This window comes from Tyto alba, unplaced genomic scaffold, assembly GCF_018691265.1.
Source record: "Tyto alba isolate M040663 unplaced genomic scaffold, T.alba_DEE_v4.0 Super-Scaffold_7, whole genome shotgun sequence".
NCBI lineage: Eukaryota > Metazoa > Chordata > Aves > Strigiformes > Tytonidae > Tyto > Tyto alba.
The window spans coordinates 23,800,882-23,817,576 of record NW_024881328.1 but is presented as its reverse complement, the minus strand read 5'-3'; the positions used below and the strand labels follow the sequence as shown (position 1 = coordinate 23,817,576).

Genomic DNA, 16,695 nt, shown 5'->3' with positions numbered 1-16,695 from the left:
AGATTTTTTCAGTTTGGTTTTTTTTTGTTTTTTTTTTTTGGTGAGGTTTGGTTCAACACCTTTGCTTTCTCTGCAAAAGGGTTTCTTCTTTTTGCTGCTTTTTCCACTGATGGAGATCTGTGCATGGCCTTTTTCTGGAAATATTTGTTGTAGGTGAGCGGCTTCTTTTATTCCATTGCCCTTCTGTGTTGCCTTGCCGAGAAATGTGTACCCTAGGAGAAATTGTAGCATATTGCTGGGGGCAGGTAGCAAGTGGGGAGGGGATGGTGCTTCAGATTGCAATCATTTTGAATAACAGTGTCTACTGGAGTTTTTCTTGCACTCTGCAAATGTTCAGAACTCCAAGCATAGAGAGGCAAAGCAGCCAAAACTTCTTTGTATTCTTATGATAGTCCTGATTTGATTTCTGACAGTGCTCCTGCTCTTTGTAGTATTCTTGAAATTTGGCCCAGCTGGATTCTAAAAAGCTGTTAAAAATGTTGGTATTAGTATGATTTACTGCCCTGTTTTTAATTCAATAAATTCTTGGTCCTTTCGACATCTCTGGTCCATCAGCAGGTGATCTTAACTGGCTTCAAAAGCAGTGATTTCCTCAGTGTAAATGATGTCCCCAAAGGAGGAGGCATGGACAAACTAAGCGGTAGCCTGCCTGCTCACTCCTCCAAGGCCTGGAGAATTTCACTTGTTAACTTTCCCTTTTATAATGTGGCTGCTGTCAAGATGAAGTGGCCCCATCCCTTTCCTTTGCTGAGGGAATGTTTGGTGTCTTTATACATTAGGCCCAGGAAAGCAAACCGTGGTTATATCATCATTTATTAGGAAGACCAATGTCTTATAAAGTACTAGAGAAGATCAATTGGCCTCATTGCCTTTATTCAAAAAGTTGTTGTTAACAAAGTAGTAGGACAGGGACCTTGTCTTATCCAGGTTAAGATTCTGTATCTCCAGTTGCCTTTGAAGGTAATCAAAATAGGCCCCTCCAGAGGTATTAAAAGATGGTGAGATCTTGAACAGGTCAACATAGGCTAACAATAAAGGTCTTTTAATTTTAAAAACATTTCTTTAAAAATAAGCAGTACTAATGAGGAAGTAATAAAAGACTCATGGGTTTGAGTTCTAAACTAACTTGGATTAGCAAGGGTTGGAAGAGTTGATACGATTTTTTTTTTTTTAAAGTTCAGTGTCTTGGTTTAATAGTACTGGTAAGTATTTAATTGTTATTAGCTATTCCTTATTTAAATATAAACATAAGTATAAACCACTGTGTTTTTATTTTATCTTTTAGATTAGATTAATTCTTTAAGTATTAATCTTTACAGTTAAAAGTTGCTGAAGCAGAAAAAAATGAATGGAAACTGAGTCGAGCCCAACTTCAGCAAAACTTAGATGAAAGCAAAGAGAAAATTAAAAAGTTAGAGACCTACTGGTTAGAGGCACAGAGTTTATGCAAAACGGTAAATGAGCATCTTAAAGAAACTCAAGAACAATGTGATGCCCTTGAAAAGAAATACAACAAGGCCAAGAAATTGCTTAAAGATTACCAACAAAAGTAAGTACACTAAAATACCAGGTCTCTATTGCTTGCTTGTATGTTTTATACATTATGAGGAAAACTGAGAGCAATGCCTAGGGTTAGGATTTGCTTAATAGACTTTCTTTTTGTTTGTCAGATCTTAGGGAAGCAATGGGCTGTACATGCTGAATTCTTCCATACCTTAAGTCACTGGCTTCTGGAAAGGTCCTCCGATGATTTTGTTGCTGCTTTTGTTTCTAAGCTTAGGAAAAATGATTTAATATTTCAATAACAAATCTTTAAAAAAACATAGTAGAGAAACTGTAATGTGTCTGTACTTTCAGAAGGACTACTTGAAATTTGGCATGAGGTATTTGGCAATACCTTTTGGTGTTTGGTCAAATCTAGAGGGTTTTTCACAACTTAAATGTTCTAGATAGGGTAGGCATCAAAGGATACATAAGAGCCAGGTATGTGTGATTCAGTCTGAGTTAGGAGTTGTATGTTGTTGGGGGAGTAAAAAGAATTCTGAGAAAAATTGTTTGGGATATGCATCTAGCCCATCAAAATGGCAGCATGAAAACATCTTCAATCTGTTACCAGGTTTGGGTTTTTTTCAGTAGAGGTAATACTGCTTATGAGATATACCTGCATAAGACTTGAACACTGTTGTCATGCAGTTGTGCCTATTTTTAATACCTCCTTTCCTCTTAGCTAAACAAGAGCTAATTGCAGAATACTTGTAGAAGTGTCTTGATAATACAGAACGCAGCTGTTGCTTTTGATAGTTACTGTAAGCATATAATTCTCTTGTCCCCAGTTTCTCCATGTGCTACTTATTTTTAAAGGTAGTTTGCATGATCTCCTACCCTGTAGTCCACCTCCAGAAATGTTACTTTTCACAGTGCATTTTTGTGCTGTTTGGTGAGCTTTTTAAAGGTTTCCTTTCCTCTTTCCTCCCAAGCATATCTGCGTGGAAGCTCAAAAGTATGTTAAGATGATTTCTAATATGCTAGTTTCCATTTCCTTGCTGTTTAGGAAATTCCCATTACTCCTTTGACTGTCCCTGAAGCTTTTGCATTTTGTGTAGATGTTCTACACTTACTTGGTTTAGGATGTTATTCCATCTGACTTTCAGGAAAAAGCTTTTTATTTTTGTTTCTTTGTTGTAATCATTGTTTCTTTTTGTAAAACCCAGCCATTGCAATTTCTGTAGAATGAACCAAGCAGAAACTTGAAATGCAATTTATTTTCCTACAGAGAATGTTGTTATAGCTTTTGGAAGGAAAATACTGTGTGTGCATGTGTCTTTGTGGGAGAGAGTAAGATGTAATCTGGGGAGTTGTGCAGACCTTTCACACTTGAAATGTGTATGCAACTTGCCACTTTAAAACTGGAGAGATGGTTGTAACATTGTAGAAAAGGTGTAGCAACACATCCTTTTTCAGCCTAGAGTAAATTAATAGTCATGTATATTTTCTTTTGAAGACATTGGAAACATACAAATATATATGTCATTTTTGTGATGATACAGGATTAATGAATCAGTTATACCTTACAGACTGACTTTTTTTCAACATTTACTAACAATGCTTTTTAGTAAATGCAACTGTACATATTTCTATTTTATGCATTTTTATATATTTCTATATGTTACTGTTTCATATATATGTATATATTTCTTTCCCAGAGAAGTAGAATTTATGAAAAAAGACGACGATCATTCAAGGCTACTTGAAGAGAGAGACCAGAAGTATGCAGAACAGCTGAAAATATATCAGGAAAAAGTAAAGCAGTATTATATTTTGAAATAAACTTCTGCATTCTTGGGGAGTTGTATCTCACTTCTGAATTTTAATTCTTGCAGATATCAGAGCTTGAAAGTAAACTAAAAGTATATGAGAGAATGCCATATATGTTTGGAGGTGGCAGTTTATTGGAAGATGGCTGTCAAAGTCCAGGCCAATATAATGAACAGTCAAAGATAAGAGAAGAAAATGAAAAAGAAACAGAATCAATAGAAGAAAGACTAAATTCTTCAGATATTTTAATTTCTGGTAAGTAGATTGTAGAAAATTAGGTGTTTGCTATTTCCTACTGACTAGGTAAATGTTTGACCAGATCCAGTGTGGATAATTTTTTTTATAGGTCCCCCCAACATTTTCAGTATTGTAGTAATGTATTTCTTAAATGCAGGGCCAAAGAGGAGATAGATGGAGAGACATCCATCTTTACTGTTCCTCAGATTCTCTGTTAGTGAAACTGATAATGTTAGTGGGACTAAAACACTGAGATATGTCAGTTAAAATCCCACTGATTTTTTTAAGCTATGATTTACACCAAAACTTACTATGATTTTTTTATTTGTCTTGTAATTTTATGCCCAGAACATTATAAAATATCAGATGGTGGTTCCAATGAGAAGCATATTTTTAAAATATTTGGTAGATACTTATGTAATTTGTAGAGTTTCTATCTTAAAGGATTGGAAAGTACAGATTGGGAACAAATTCTCATCTATTTGAGAATAAAATTCAGTTTTCAAGCCATAATACAATGATATCCTGATGTGTTTTATTTTTTAATTGAAGAAATTGGGTAGAAATATTTTTTAAATTAATTAGAAATTGCTATCACAATATGTTAAAATATTGTAGTATTGTGTAAAACAGTATTTAACTTGTGAATATTCTTCTGGACAGTGGGTTCGAGAACTTGCCGACCAGTTTTGGATGTGTTTTTTAAAGTAATGCATCTTTATTGCAGATTTTGATGCTTTTGTTGGGGATACTCCCAGATTAGACACCAGTGCCCACAAAGCAAAAGCTCAGCTTGCTCTGAAAGTAAAACGTCAGCCACCTTCTCGATCAAAGCTGAAAGAATCTCTTGGGGCTGGACAACAGACTGTAAATCTACAGGTACCAGTACTGGTAGGTAATCATGCATTCAGGATCCTGAATGTATGTTCAGTTTTATCTGTATTTGCAAATGTATGTGTCCATGCTTCATTCAGACTGTGCCAAAGTATCATATTTTTATGTTGTATTGAGTGAAAAACTCTGTTCAGGTTCATACCACGTATGTGATCTCTGACATGTTCTTTGTGGCACAGTTAATTTGAAGTTAGCAAAGGAGTATGCAAGCTTGTATTTACTTACTGAAAGATTTGGTGTAGTGACAGTGATATGTTATGAAATATGCTTATCTATCTTACAACTCCTTTATCTGAAACTAGTTAGTTACCAAATTTCTTCAAAAATGAAACACTTCTGAAATGCTTCATTATTCAATAAATAATCATTTAAGTCCACAAAAAGTGTACCAGTAAAATGTTCTAGCACATTTCTGGAAAACAGCCAAAGGATTGAGGAGGATACAGTCAATATATGAGAGTGCCTGTCATAGAGGGAGAAGATTGAACTACTTGAGTTAGACTGAAAAGTGATTGGATTGAATTGGAAAGGCCAGGAGGTGCCAGAACATTTCTGACTTGTCTAGAGAAAGATAATTTGGGATGTGCAGAAAGAGCTGTGTAGGGGTGGATAAAGAAAAGCCTATAAAATCAGCTTCACATGATGTAGATGGTATCAACAAGTGATTAAGTTAAAAATTTCTGAACTGAGGAAGTTTGCATGTAACATAGCATGTACTTACTATCTGATCTTTTACCAGGATGTAAATGTTCATATGTTATGCTTATCATAAAATAAATTTTGAATCTGTTGAAGGATGAGGATTCAGAAGATACTGTTCTCAACAGAGAACTTTCCACCGTGTACCTAACCAAGACCTTAGAAACAAGTGAAAAATTAACTCTCCCGCACCTGGATGACACTGATCGAAAGAGTGAAAAGCCTGAACAAACAGAAAGCACAGAAAGTCCTCTAGAGTCAAGTCCTTCTGCTTCCACACACTCTTCTCCAGTACACAAACCAAACAATGAAAATAGCACCACCACTACTCGTTCGCCTCCTGAAGAGATGGCTCCAAATTTTTCTCAAGGGTATCCCAAGAACATTAAGCAAAGAGAAGCAAAAGGGAAAGGGAAAGAGGCCAAGGGTAAGACTTAATGGTTTATTATTAATTTAATCCTTTGGGATTAAAGTATTACAGATTTTAGATATAAATTAATATTGAACAATAAACTACTTTGAGGGAAAATTAATTGACTACAAAAGTAATTACTTGTTCTAAAACCACTTGTTAACTCTTCAGGAAAGTTTGAAGTTAGCAAGAAAGAATGCAAGTTCATTGTAATCTATTTTTACTTACTGAAAGATTTTGATACAACAGTAGTATGTTCTGAAATGTGCTTATCTTTCTTTTCCTTCATCTGCAACTAGTTACCAGATTTCTACAAAAACTCAACATTTCTAAAATAATTTATAGAGCCAAGAATCTAAAAGGTGCCTACAAACTAAATGCTGTTTCAATTAAATAGAGAAAGGAATAGGCCTCAGTCAGTTTGGTAAAATCTCAAGCCTATAAACCTAGAGAGTCTAAATGGTTTCCTTGGCGTAAACTAGAGGGAAGCTAAGTCATTGACTGTGGGTAATTAGTAAAGATCCTAACATGCTTCTGCAAAACAGTAGCCTCATAAGTGTCAATGTATTGGAAATAAGTTTGACTGATTTCTCAATTCCCAGGAAATTTCAGTGTTGGCTTTGCTTCTAGATGTTATCCAGGTGTTTAAACAAGATATGAATTTTAAATGTTATGGAAATTACTGAATTATTTATCTTGCCGTCTTAGAATATTTCTCACTAGGAAAAGGGTAAAGGTATTTTAATCAGCCCAGTCACTGTTAATCATTTGATAGAAATATTTGGCTCTTTTTCTTAAGAATAGTTGAATAAGTGATCAGATAAAATATTTTAAATATTTGATATTTCCTTTCGTCAGCTAGCACAATATATAAAGGCAGGTTATACTTGCTGTCCTTTCTATACAGCTTGGACAAAACCTTTCTTTTAATATCCTGAAAACAGGATTTGTTTTGTATTCTCCTCAATCTATGTGTTTCTATAAAGTCTTAAACAAAAATAGTCTCTACTCCAGCTTCTGGTTTATTTGTTTGCTTTTTTTAAAAAAAAAAAGTCATATGAAAACAAGTATCTAATATAGAAGTGATTTTGCTTTCTTTTTTAAAATTTTTTTGTGATGATTGAAGCATCGAAAACATTTTCTTAAAACTGGCAGTTGCTGGAAGAGCTAATTAATGCAGTACATCCAAGATGAGGATTAGTATTGAAAGCTTGATCTTTGTAGGCAAAATGACACTAAATGTTACTTCTAGATTGTTGCTTTCTAACCGTATTTAAATGTCTACCTATTATTTAATTGAAATAATCCTTTCTATTACCTTCCCATCCATTCATGTATCAGTCTGTATTTTAACCTATTTTATTTTAGAAATTACCTCTTTTCTTAAATTATTATCCCTGGAGAGAGAGGTGGAAACAAATGTCAATATTAAAATTAATTCTTCTGGTTTTGTATTTAAGTTGACAGGAAAAATAACTAGTTTAACTGATAGTTATAATTTATTGGTTGTTATACGTTTAGAAAGAGCAGTTAACTGATTAGATAAAGTTCTGATGTTGATCAGATATGTATGTGGGGGGGGGTGAGGGAGGGTAAGGAAAACCTCCTGACTGTTCAGCATATAAACTTTGAGATAACCCTTATATATTACAGGAACAATTATTAGCTGGTGGTGAGTTGTCCTCAGTTTTGTGTAGTAAACATGATTTTGGGGTTTTATGATCCTCGAAGGCATCTCTGTACATTACTTCATGTCAGGAGTTGTCTTGAAGGGCAGAGCTTTAAACCTACTTTGCCTCACAGAAGGCAGGCTGCATCTCTTTCATAGCCATCTTAGTTGTGAAACACCTGATTTGCAATATGAAGCATGTTTCAGTTATCTTAAAAAAAAAATATAATCTAGTAGCCAGATAATTTTAAAGGAAGTACCTGCAGGACTTGCAGTAATCTGTCACAATTCATTGGGAAGAAGTAGTGTGATGCTTAAGTTAGTCACTTAATTTCACTTAATAATTGAGCAGTTGGAATTGAACATACTCCCTCTGGTGAAAACTTGGATCCTAGCAGGTTATATTCCAATTTTGAAAATACCAGTCTTGGAGGAGTTTCAGAGTCCCAGTTATTTCTTTAGAATAGTCACAGTTTGTATACTGCTTCCAAGAAATTTAGCTTGTTAAGATCTGTCTCCTCTCCAGGTACTGGCTATCCTGTTGGTTAGGCACACTTTCTGGAGCTAGCAGCTTGCATACGCAGCCTGTGTTCCAAGTAGCTAGTCTAGACTAGCTACTAAACCAGAAAAAATGCAAAAGGAACGTCTTACAATACTTGAAGCATAATAAAGGATGATTAAATGCAGTATTTGATCAACTATTGGTTTAAAACTCTTTCTTTCATGCGTCTTATTCTGGATATCTAGTTGGTGGTTTTTGAAGTTGACGTTTTGCAAAAGGAAGGTACTTTATTCTAAACCTATTTTAAACTATCTTTTGTTTGTAATTCATTGAAGCAAAATACTGTGGTAAGTTTTATCTTCCTGTAGACAGTACAGAATTACTGTTTATAAAAAGCAATGTTTTTGATCAGTCATAAGCAACTGTTGTGTTGCCATTTCTCAATGCTACAGCACGGCCAAAATGATGGGAAGATGCTATAGAGAGCAACTTACGTTGATATGGCTGAAGTATTTTCAGCTAGTATCTGCTTGTGTGAATGTGAATTTTAACTATTACTCAGGTTTTAGTATCTTTCTTTCTTACAAGCATCATCTCATCATAAGTGCTTGAAGCTTGCGTGTATTTTTAGAGTAACACTTTTATTTTTCACCCCTCTATGAAAAGCAGAAGAAAAGAGAAATGAAGACAGGACAGTAGAAGCAAATGAAGGAACATCATCAGGAAAGTCCAAAAGGAGATTTCCAGATTTTGGGTAAAATTTTATTTGTGTTCATTTGGAAATAAATGGTTTGAAGTGTTATTTTTGGAGAATATCACATTCTCTAAATAAAAAAAATGTTGAGGAAATCCAGTAATGCTACTTCAGAGCAACACCACTGGACAGAGTCCTTTTCATCTTGAATTTGTAATGTCGCATTCATCTTTCTACCACATTTTAATTTTATTTATCTGTACTTCTTTCCCTCAGAGAATTTCTTGGGGTTTTTCAGTTTTTATGTGAATACACAGTTTCTCTATGAATCAAATTGCAAATCCATGCGTAGTTTTATGCCAAAGTATTGTTGGACCCTATACTCCAATGTTCTGCTGGCATTACAGTCTAAAATAGACAGGTGTCTTGCCTTAATTCCTTCTGCAGTAGAGGTGTTGTTACATAGGGTTTGGCTATAGTAGCTGCTTACTGAACTGTTCCTTGGGGGTGGGTAGCAGGGATGAGTGGATTTCTGAATTTCTTTTAGAAGATAAAATTGTGAACAGGGGTAAAACAAAACTGCAAGTTGCATATTATCTGGAAATGCAGTGTGGTAGCTGAACTGTGGGGATCTGAGAGAAGAGGTGATACATTTTGCAATAAGCCTTGTTGGTTTGGGGGTATAAAGCTTGTTGAAGCCAACTAACATCAGAAACTCATATTATGATTTATTTGTTGCAGTACCAATATATATTATAAAAATTATAACTTATTTCACACACAGAGAATGTAGTAAATGACTTAGTTCAAGTCACTCAGCATTGCATATGAAAATTTATATAACAATAAAATTGTGTTCTTCCTCTTGGTTGTATCCACTACATGCTAATTTTCTTTGGGCATTTTCTATGTGTATTTTGATTATAATTAGTCTTTTAAAGGCACTTTGGTAATTCTGTCATGGTTTTTAAATAAAATATGAATGACAGTACTTTTTAATTGCATGCATAATCTGCAAAATCATGCTCTATGTAACAACATAAATGTGGATTTTTGTAACTGTTGAAATCAATTAAAAAACTAGCTTACTGATTAAAAAAAAAGTTGCACTGTGTAAATGTAAATGCTTTATGAAAATTGTGGTTTTTTTCACTTCAGTGGATTACGGAAATCTGGGGGCAAGGGCAAGAAACAAGAAAAAGAAAATCTAAGGGGTTCTCTGGATAGCAGGTAGTTATTATGTTTAATACATATATGCTGCATTCTTAAAATTTTTAACCTAAGAATTTCTTTAAAACTACTGTTACTGTTTGACCTTATAGTACATGCGAGTATAACCGTGGCAAAATTCTGTGAAGATTAATATAATGATGTGGAGATGAGCTTCTAATCTCATGAAATAAGAAAAATAAATATAATAGTATAGAGGAAGCAGTAAAGTAGAGTTACATTTTAAAATGGCTCACAAGATTAACATGTACCCTGTCTTCAGTATACAAACTATGTTTTGCTTAGAAAGATTAATGTTGAGTAAATTAAATTAACAATTTATTTGAAATTGTTAAATGGTGTGAAATACTGCAAGAGGTCTTAAATTTGTGTTCAATAACTCAAATTACTTTGCATGGATATTTAAAGGCAAGTATCAGTTTTCATTTTAAATATGAATTGTGCTGTGAAACTGGTGAAAATGAGTGGTGTGTGTTTTGAGATTGTTGTTTTGTGGGCGGGTTGTGTATTTGGGGGATGGGGTGGTGTTTGCTGCTGCTGTTTAATCACAATTTAATCTACTTATTTCAGAGGTTCCCGAGAACTGTTGGATGACTCTGGCAACAATCTGTCTGCATCAGATTCAGATTCCCCTGTTCCTACATGCATGCCTTTCTCTTGGTTTGGAGACAGCCACAAGGAGCCTCAGATTTCTAGTAGCAGCCTGCACGTTACTCAGCGTGGGCAGGACAGTTGTGAACACAGTCAAGAGAGGAACAGAAGCAAGGTAAACATGACTAATCTGTGCTTTGAATATTTAAGCGTTGCATCTTGATAAAGCAAAAATATCAGTGCTTAGTATGTGGAAGCTTGATGACGTGGTCCTTGACCACATCACCTCTTACAAACGTTGCTGCAGAAGTTTGAGACTTTACAGCCCTCACAAGCAGAAACTGTGTGAGCATACCCATTCCCTTCTGTTCAGTTAAAGCATCAGTGGAGGCTATTCAGGCTGAAGTAGCGTCTAAGGAACCATCACAGGGAATGTTTTTTCACTGGTTTACAACACTAAAAGTTAATGCTAGTTTTTGGACAGCATAGTTTTAAGTGTCAAATCTATTTCCCTAATACTATCTAATACTTAGGGGCAGTGTTAGCTTCCCAGGCAGTTGGCCAACCAGTTCTTGCCATACTGGTATGTAGAGGTGGAGTACCAGACAGGCAGGTGGATGAAGATAGTATCTTGGTTTTCATTAACGAGTTTCGTATTGAAAGCTAAGAGACATGTCTGCAGAACACTCTCTCTTCTAGGAAACTGCTTCTGAGTAACTGATAATGTTCTAATAATGTAAAGCCTTTTAACCAGACCTTAAGAGTGAGGCTACACAGTTCAGTCAGTAACCATAAAGTTACCATTTTTACAGTTTAAACTATTTGAAATAAATGGCTGTAAAAAGTAGGAAGTTTAATGTGCGTGCTGTTCAAATATTTTGTTCAAAACCTATTTCAATATAAGACTGTTACTAATAGTCTTGTTAACTTACCTTCATTCTGGTTTCCTTGGGTTTTTGTCAGATTCAAAATTGTAGCTATTTGAGTAAACTCATAAGCTAGGTTTATTCTTGAATTTTACACTTTTTCTTCACTTTGGTTGTCTAAAATACCCTTTCACTTTTTTCTTTTTCTCTGTGTTATTAGAGAGAAATGAGTTACAAATCTAGAAGAGAAACTTGCTGGGTTATAGTCCATGAAGTCACTGATATTTTGCATAGATGGTAGATAACACCAAGTTGGATTTCCATGTTTCCAGATGCTGATTGCACTAAAATGTGATTATAATACTTTTTTTTTTTTTAATTACCTTCTGTTTTCTTAGTGTGACTTTACAGTCCCTGTGATAGCAGTAAGCTGTCTGCATACATAGTTTATAAAAAATGCATGGTTTTAAAACCACTTTCTGTAATACCTTACTATAACACAGGAACTTAAGAAGAGTAGGAACTTTCTAATCTCTGAAGTAGAATGACACTTTACAGAATACTGTCCGGTGTGTGTCAGTCTTGTATTTACAGTTCCTGCATAGTTTGCTTCTCTTGAAGCATGCAGTGGCCAAAAGATGTTTCTGTAAATAACGCAAAGATCTTAGGACTGCAAGATCCATGTTGGAGGGGGATATGTACACGCTCTGGTACAATTTTTAATTAAATAGGAGTGCATAGTTGATCTCTTAATAGGCTGTAGGAAAGCTATCGAGATGTTTTATGTATAAACAAACACTCAGTGGTTTATTTTTCAAAGTCATTGGTTCAGAAGAACCCATTTGTCTCCTCTTCATTCCTCCTTCTGTCTGATTCAAATAATTTTTCTGATCATAGTAAAAGTCCCACTGCTGCATTTCTACTATAAGCACCTATATATGTGCTTAAGCACATCTGAGTGTGTTTATACAGACACTTTTTTGGCAATCAAAAAGGTACAGATCTTACCAGATTGGGTGCTCTCTTCCTTTCCACATTGCCCTGAAATAATAGCCTTTCCCTCTCATCATTATATCCTTTGTCCAAGTTGATTATCACTTTAACCTTCCAGCTGGTTTCTTGCCTACTGTTTTATTTTTTGTTTCTTTCTCATGCTCCAGTATGTAATTGCTCCTTGCTGCTCTTTTCTTCTTCTTAGTGACAGTTGCAAACCAGCAGCTGGAAGAATATACAAGTCTTCAGCTATGTTCCTGCTTTGTAAAATGGTAGGAAGCTGACCCTGTTAACAGATTCTCATACATTAATTGATCTTAAAATCATACTTGGCCTCTCCAAAGTCAGGCTGATTTTTTGGGGCCTTTTATAAAGATGGTAACATGAGAGTTGCTACTGCTTGGGATGACTAATCTTTGTAGATTTTGACCTGCATTTGATCATTAAGTTTACACTACAGTAATATGGCTTTCACTGGTAAACCTTACTATGAAAAGACATTAAAACTGAGAAAGAAATGTGCTTGACCACTCAGCAGTGTGTCTTGTTACTAAAACAACAGCAGGGACAAAATCATCTTCCCAGAATTTAAGGAAAGAGTACTCCTTTTTGTTGATGTTTACTCCATAATATTTATTGTTTTTATGTATGTAGTATCCCATATGATCAGGTGAAAGCATTTCTTAAAGAGCAGGTAAAAGTAGAAAATAAGAACTAAAACAAGAACTTTGTCATGTAAAAATCTGTAACAGTTGTACTGAGTCTTTCACATTGTGTATAATTTATGTAGTTGTGTTTTAATATTGATGGTATAATGAATTATATTTTAATTGTTTTCTGTTTCTGCAAAATTTGCCTCTTAAAATTATTGCACCTAGAAAGATTTTGTTTTCTTAGGGTGATACTGAAGTTAGTCTTAAACTTGTAATTTGACAAAGTAATGAATTAACTTCTTGTTGCTTGTGAAAACTAGAAACACAAGAACTAAAATCCTGTGATCTGAGCGTTTGCAGACTGTTTAGCCTTATGAAATTTTGAAATTACACAGTTCTTAAATTAGTCTCTTTACATAATCTGTCCCTTGATTTAATCCCACTCTCTGATACAATACAAACACATACATACTATTCATTATTTTCCCAGAGCATTATTTAGTTTCTGTAAGCTTGTATGTAGTGTTTCATTTTCACTGCAAGGAAGAATGCTGTGTAGTACCTTAAATCTTAGGAAGAATACTTATAAAATATCTTCTATCTAAATGCTGCACTCTTTGAGAATCAAAAATCTTTGCAACTGGCTCTAAATCATGAAAAGGAAATTACTACTGCTTTAAACCGAATACGAGCATAGGGAGAAGAAAACATTACAACTGGTGCTGAGATGCTTTACCTCTGACTATGTTTTCTTCGTATTTTTTCTAGGGTCTCATTAAATATTTTGCTCAAATACCATCTTGTCTCTTTTTAATTATTTTTTCATTTGTACAATTTTGTTTCTGAATTGTTCTCAATTGCTCTACAAAGGTAGGAGTGAATTAAGGGTGGCTAAAATAAAAGCTCCTAAATAGATTTTCAGTTTGGGCTGAAAATAATTTGAAAATAGGTTGATGGACACAGTATTCTGTTGTTTCTGGTAGTACTTTTTATATCTAAAAGTCTGAAGAAGTCCCTAAAATACCATGTAATTAATAAAATGATCTACATGGTAAATAGAACACCATTTTTCAGTTACATACAGTACCAAACTCCATTAAAAGGTAGCAAGAAAACTCAACTTGTGGTTTGGGGTTTTTTTGTTTGTTGAGTTGTGGTGACATTGAGTTTTTTCATGCTAGTTTTTTGTTTTCTTTACTTTTTTCCCTTTTTTTTTTTTTTAGGACTGGAAATGCATATCAGTAATTTAGGGTAAAAGGAAGTGCAAAGATCAGGTGTCTACCCCCAAAACAAAAATAGAATAATCTAGAAAATTTAGAGTTCAAGTTAAACTGACATCAGAACACGAGTACAGAAGTGCTCAATGAAGACAACTGCTAAAACATAGTTCTTTTACAGGAGGAGCATGAGTTACTGTGGAAAAATGTATTTAGCATCAGCTTAATTTAGGATCTTTGATTATTTATGCATATAGGGATATGGTATGTCATCCTTACGGAGTTTAGTTAGTTGATTAGAGACTTAGATAAAATTTGAGAAAATAATGGTAAATGGTTGCTTACTGTTTGTAGGCAACAAAGGATAGTGCTGAGAAATAAGTTTTATAACAGCAAAAGTAGGAGGCATGTTTTTGGCAGAATTACTTTTCATTCACTAAATTAAAATAACGCAAAGTTCACAATCTGAGTTGGAAATGGAGGTAATCAAATTAGAAAATATTCTGGGAAACACCTACGTTAGTATTCTTTAGAAGGATTTTCTTACCAAACCTGCTGTGAAGTTTTCAGGTGTAGCATCTGTTTTTCCTCATGGTCCTCAGCTTGAGTCACAGGCTGCTCAGGTAACCTGCCTGGGATTGTACAAGTACAGGCTGCTGGATAAGTTTGAACCTAGGTCCTGCTGCATTTAAATGCTAAGGCAGGTGTACAGATCCAAAAGCTTCCTTTAAACAGAGACTAAGTGTAATAACTGAATGTAAACAGCAAATGCTATGAAGATTTTACATTCTTTCAATATGATAGTTCTTACATCAGTTGTATTTCTAACCTGAATTTTACTTTTGTTACATTTAAAAAAAAGATAAAACAAATTAATTTATTAGAAGAATAAATTTGCCAAAATCTTTTATTTCAGAAGAATTTTCTATTTAAAAAATAATGTATTCATTCAATAGTCAAACTGCATAATTACTGTAGATTTACAGTGTTAAACCATTTTTTGTAAAGACATCCGAGTAGTTGTTTAACTTCTCAAATGTTCAGCTTTGTTATAATGTTTTTACGCTATTTGGTGCTTTAACTATGAATAAGATTTAATATAGCTTGGTAATAATCCATTTATTATAAATTTTTTGTCTAAAGATAATTTACATCTATGTGGTATTTTTCATATCAAGGTCATTTTCAGATTACATGACTCTGTGACTCAAATGCAGCCACCTCAAAATTGAATCATAGAATCATGGAGTGGTTCAGGTTGGAAGTGACTTCTAACAGTCCAGTCGCCCCACCATGAGCAGGGACATCTTCAACTAGATCAAGTTGCTCAGAGCCCTGTTCAACCTGACTTTGAATGTTTCCAGGGATGGGGCATCTACCACCTCTCTGGGCAAACCGTTCCAGTGTTTCACCACCCTCATCAAAGATGTTAAAATGAACATCAATACAATGCAGCATCTTAAATCAGAATTAAAAGTTTTGGGAAAGTTTGTCCTTAGGCAAGCTCTGTATTCTCTATTCATGAACTAATTTAAACCCCAATCTGCAAGCTGCCGACAGCTCCATGCTATTCCATTTCTCAATGTATGTCAGGGGAAGACAGCCTGTTTGTTTCACTGTTGACTACAGTGGTTCAATAGTGGGCAACTATGAAGTCTAAACACAGCCCTTGTTTTCAGAAACTCTAAGTTACAGGGGCATTTCTGGGCCATGGGAATCTTAATTACCATAAGCAATTAGGACTGATTTTTATCTCACCAACAGAACAGCACCTCTGAAGTACATTCATAGTGCTTGTGTAGGTTTCAGCTGAACACAAACTCGGCATGAATAATTCCACCAAATGAATCTTAAATTGCTTCTCTCCAAGTGTGGTATGCCTGCTGAAAAAGTAACCGCATGTATTTCCTTGTGTACTTTAACACCATTTCAGGTTATGACCGGTTTTCCACACAAAGTGCTCTTATTTGGGATATTGTTTTAAGTTTGTTATTGTGTTTTTGAATTCAGAAGTTTAACAAAAACAAGTCAGGTGCTTGATGTAGTGAGTGCATTTCATATGTGATCGAAAAATAATTGAGTCATAGTATTCTTTTTTTCCAAAAATCAAAATTACTAGAATGTCACCTTATGACCTGCTTTTCCAAAGAGTGAGTTAATAAAACATTATTTCCACTTGTTTGCAGAGTAGAATTGTCATAGATGATACATACCATAGCAAGCCAAGTTGTGAACTTTCAGGGTTAGTGACTGAACCAAATCTGTCAGGTCGTTCACACACTTTAACCTTCTCTTCAAATGAGGTGAGTTTCAAAGTGTGTATATGTGTCTTGTTGATGTTGTTGTTCACACTACAGCATGTTTAATAGAAACGGATTTGTGTAATGTGAAACTAGATGAGTGTTTCCATATTTGAATGTTGAAGAGCACTGTAAAGAATCATAAGTTGTTAGTGAACTAAGGACATAGACTAGGAGATGCCATAATAGCCTTTCTGTTCTGATCCTAGTTATATCATAAAAATTGGAATGAACTCTCTGATCAAACTGCAGTTTTAAATTTTAAATGCAACACCTTTCTGTCCACTGATTTAAAGTAACTTCCTGGGTGAATGAAAACTGCAGTGTTTTTGACCTTGCCTTCACATTTGTGCAGGTTTGTTTTACCATAAAATTTCCTCTAAATAAAAACAAAAGTAAAAGAAAAAAAAAACAAAAACAAAA

General features: G+C 34.5%; 1 protein-coding gene across 6 annotated transcripts in view; it reads left to right on the top strand.

Moving 5' to 3' along the window:
* The window catches only part of LOC104368620 (neurabin-1), a 44,328-nt gene that overhangs the window by 20,193 nt on the left and 7,440 nt on the right, over positions 1-16,695 (top strand). For 3 of the 6 annotated variants that reach the window (XM_032989663.2, XM_042783892.1, XM_042783893.1), the window contains exons 9-17: positions 1,320-1,549; positions 3,204-3,300; positions 3,381-3,570; positions 4,280-4,443; positions 5,242-5,572; positions 8,395-8,482; positions 9,581-9,652; positions 10,223-10,418; positions 16,159-16,275. In XM_032989663.2, the coding sequence (XP_032845554.2) occupies positions 1,320-1,549; positions 3,204-3,300; positions 3,381-3,570; positions 4,280-4,443; positions 5,242-5,572; positions 8,395-8,482; positions 9,581-9,652; positions 10,223-10,418; positions 16,159-16,275 (1,485 nt within the window). The remainder of the gene's footprint in view (positions 1-1,319; positions 1,550-3,203; positions 3,301-3,380; positions 3,571-4,279; positions 4,444-5,241; positions 5,573-8,394; positions 8,483-9,580; positions 9,653-10,222; positions 10,419-16,158; positions 16,276-16,695) is intronic. The other 3 variants (XM_042783894.1, XM_042783896.1, XM_042783895.1) reach the window with 3 other exon arrangements.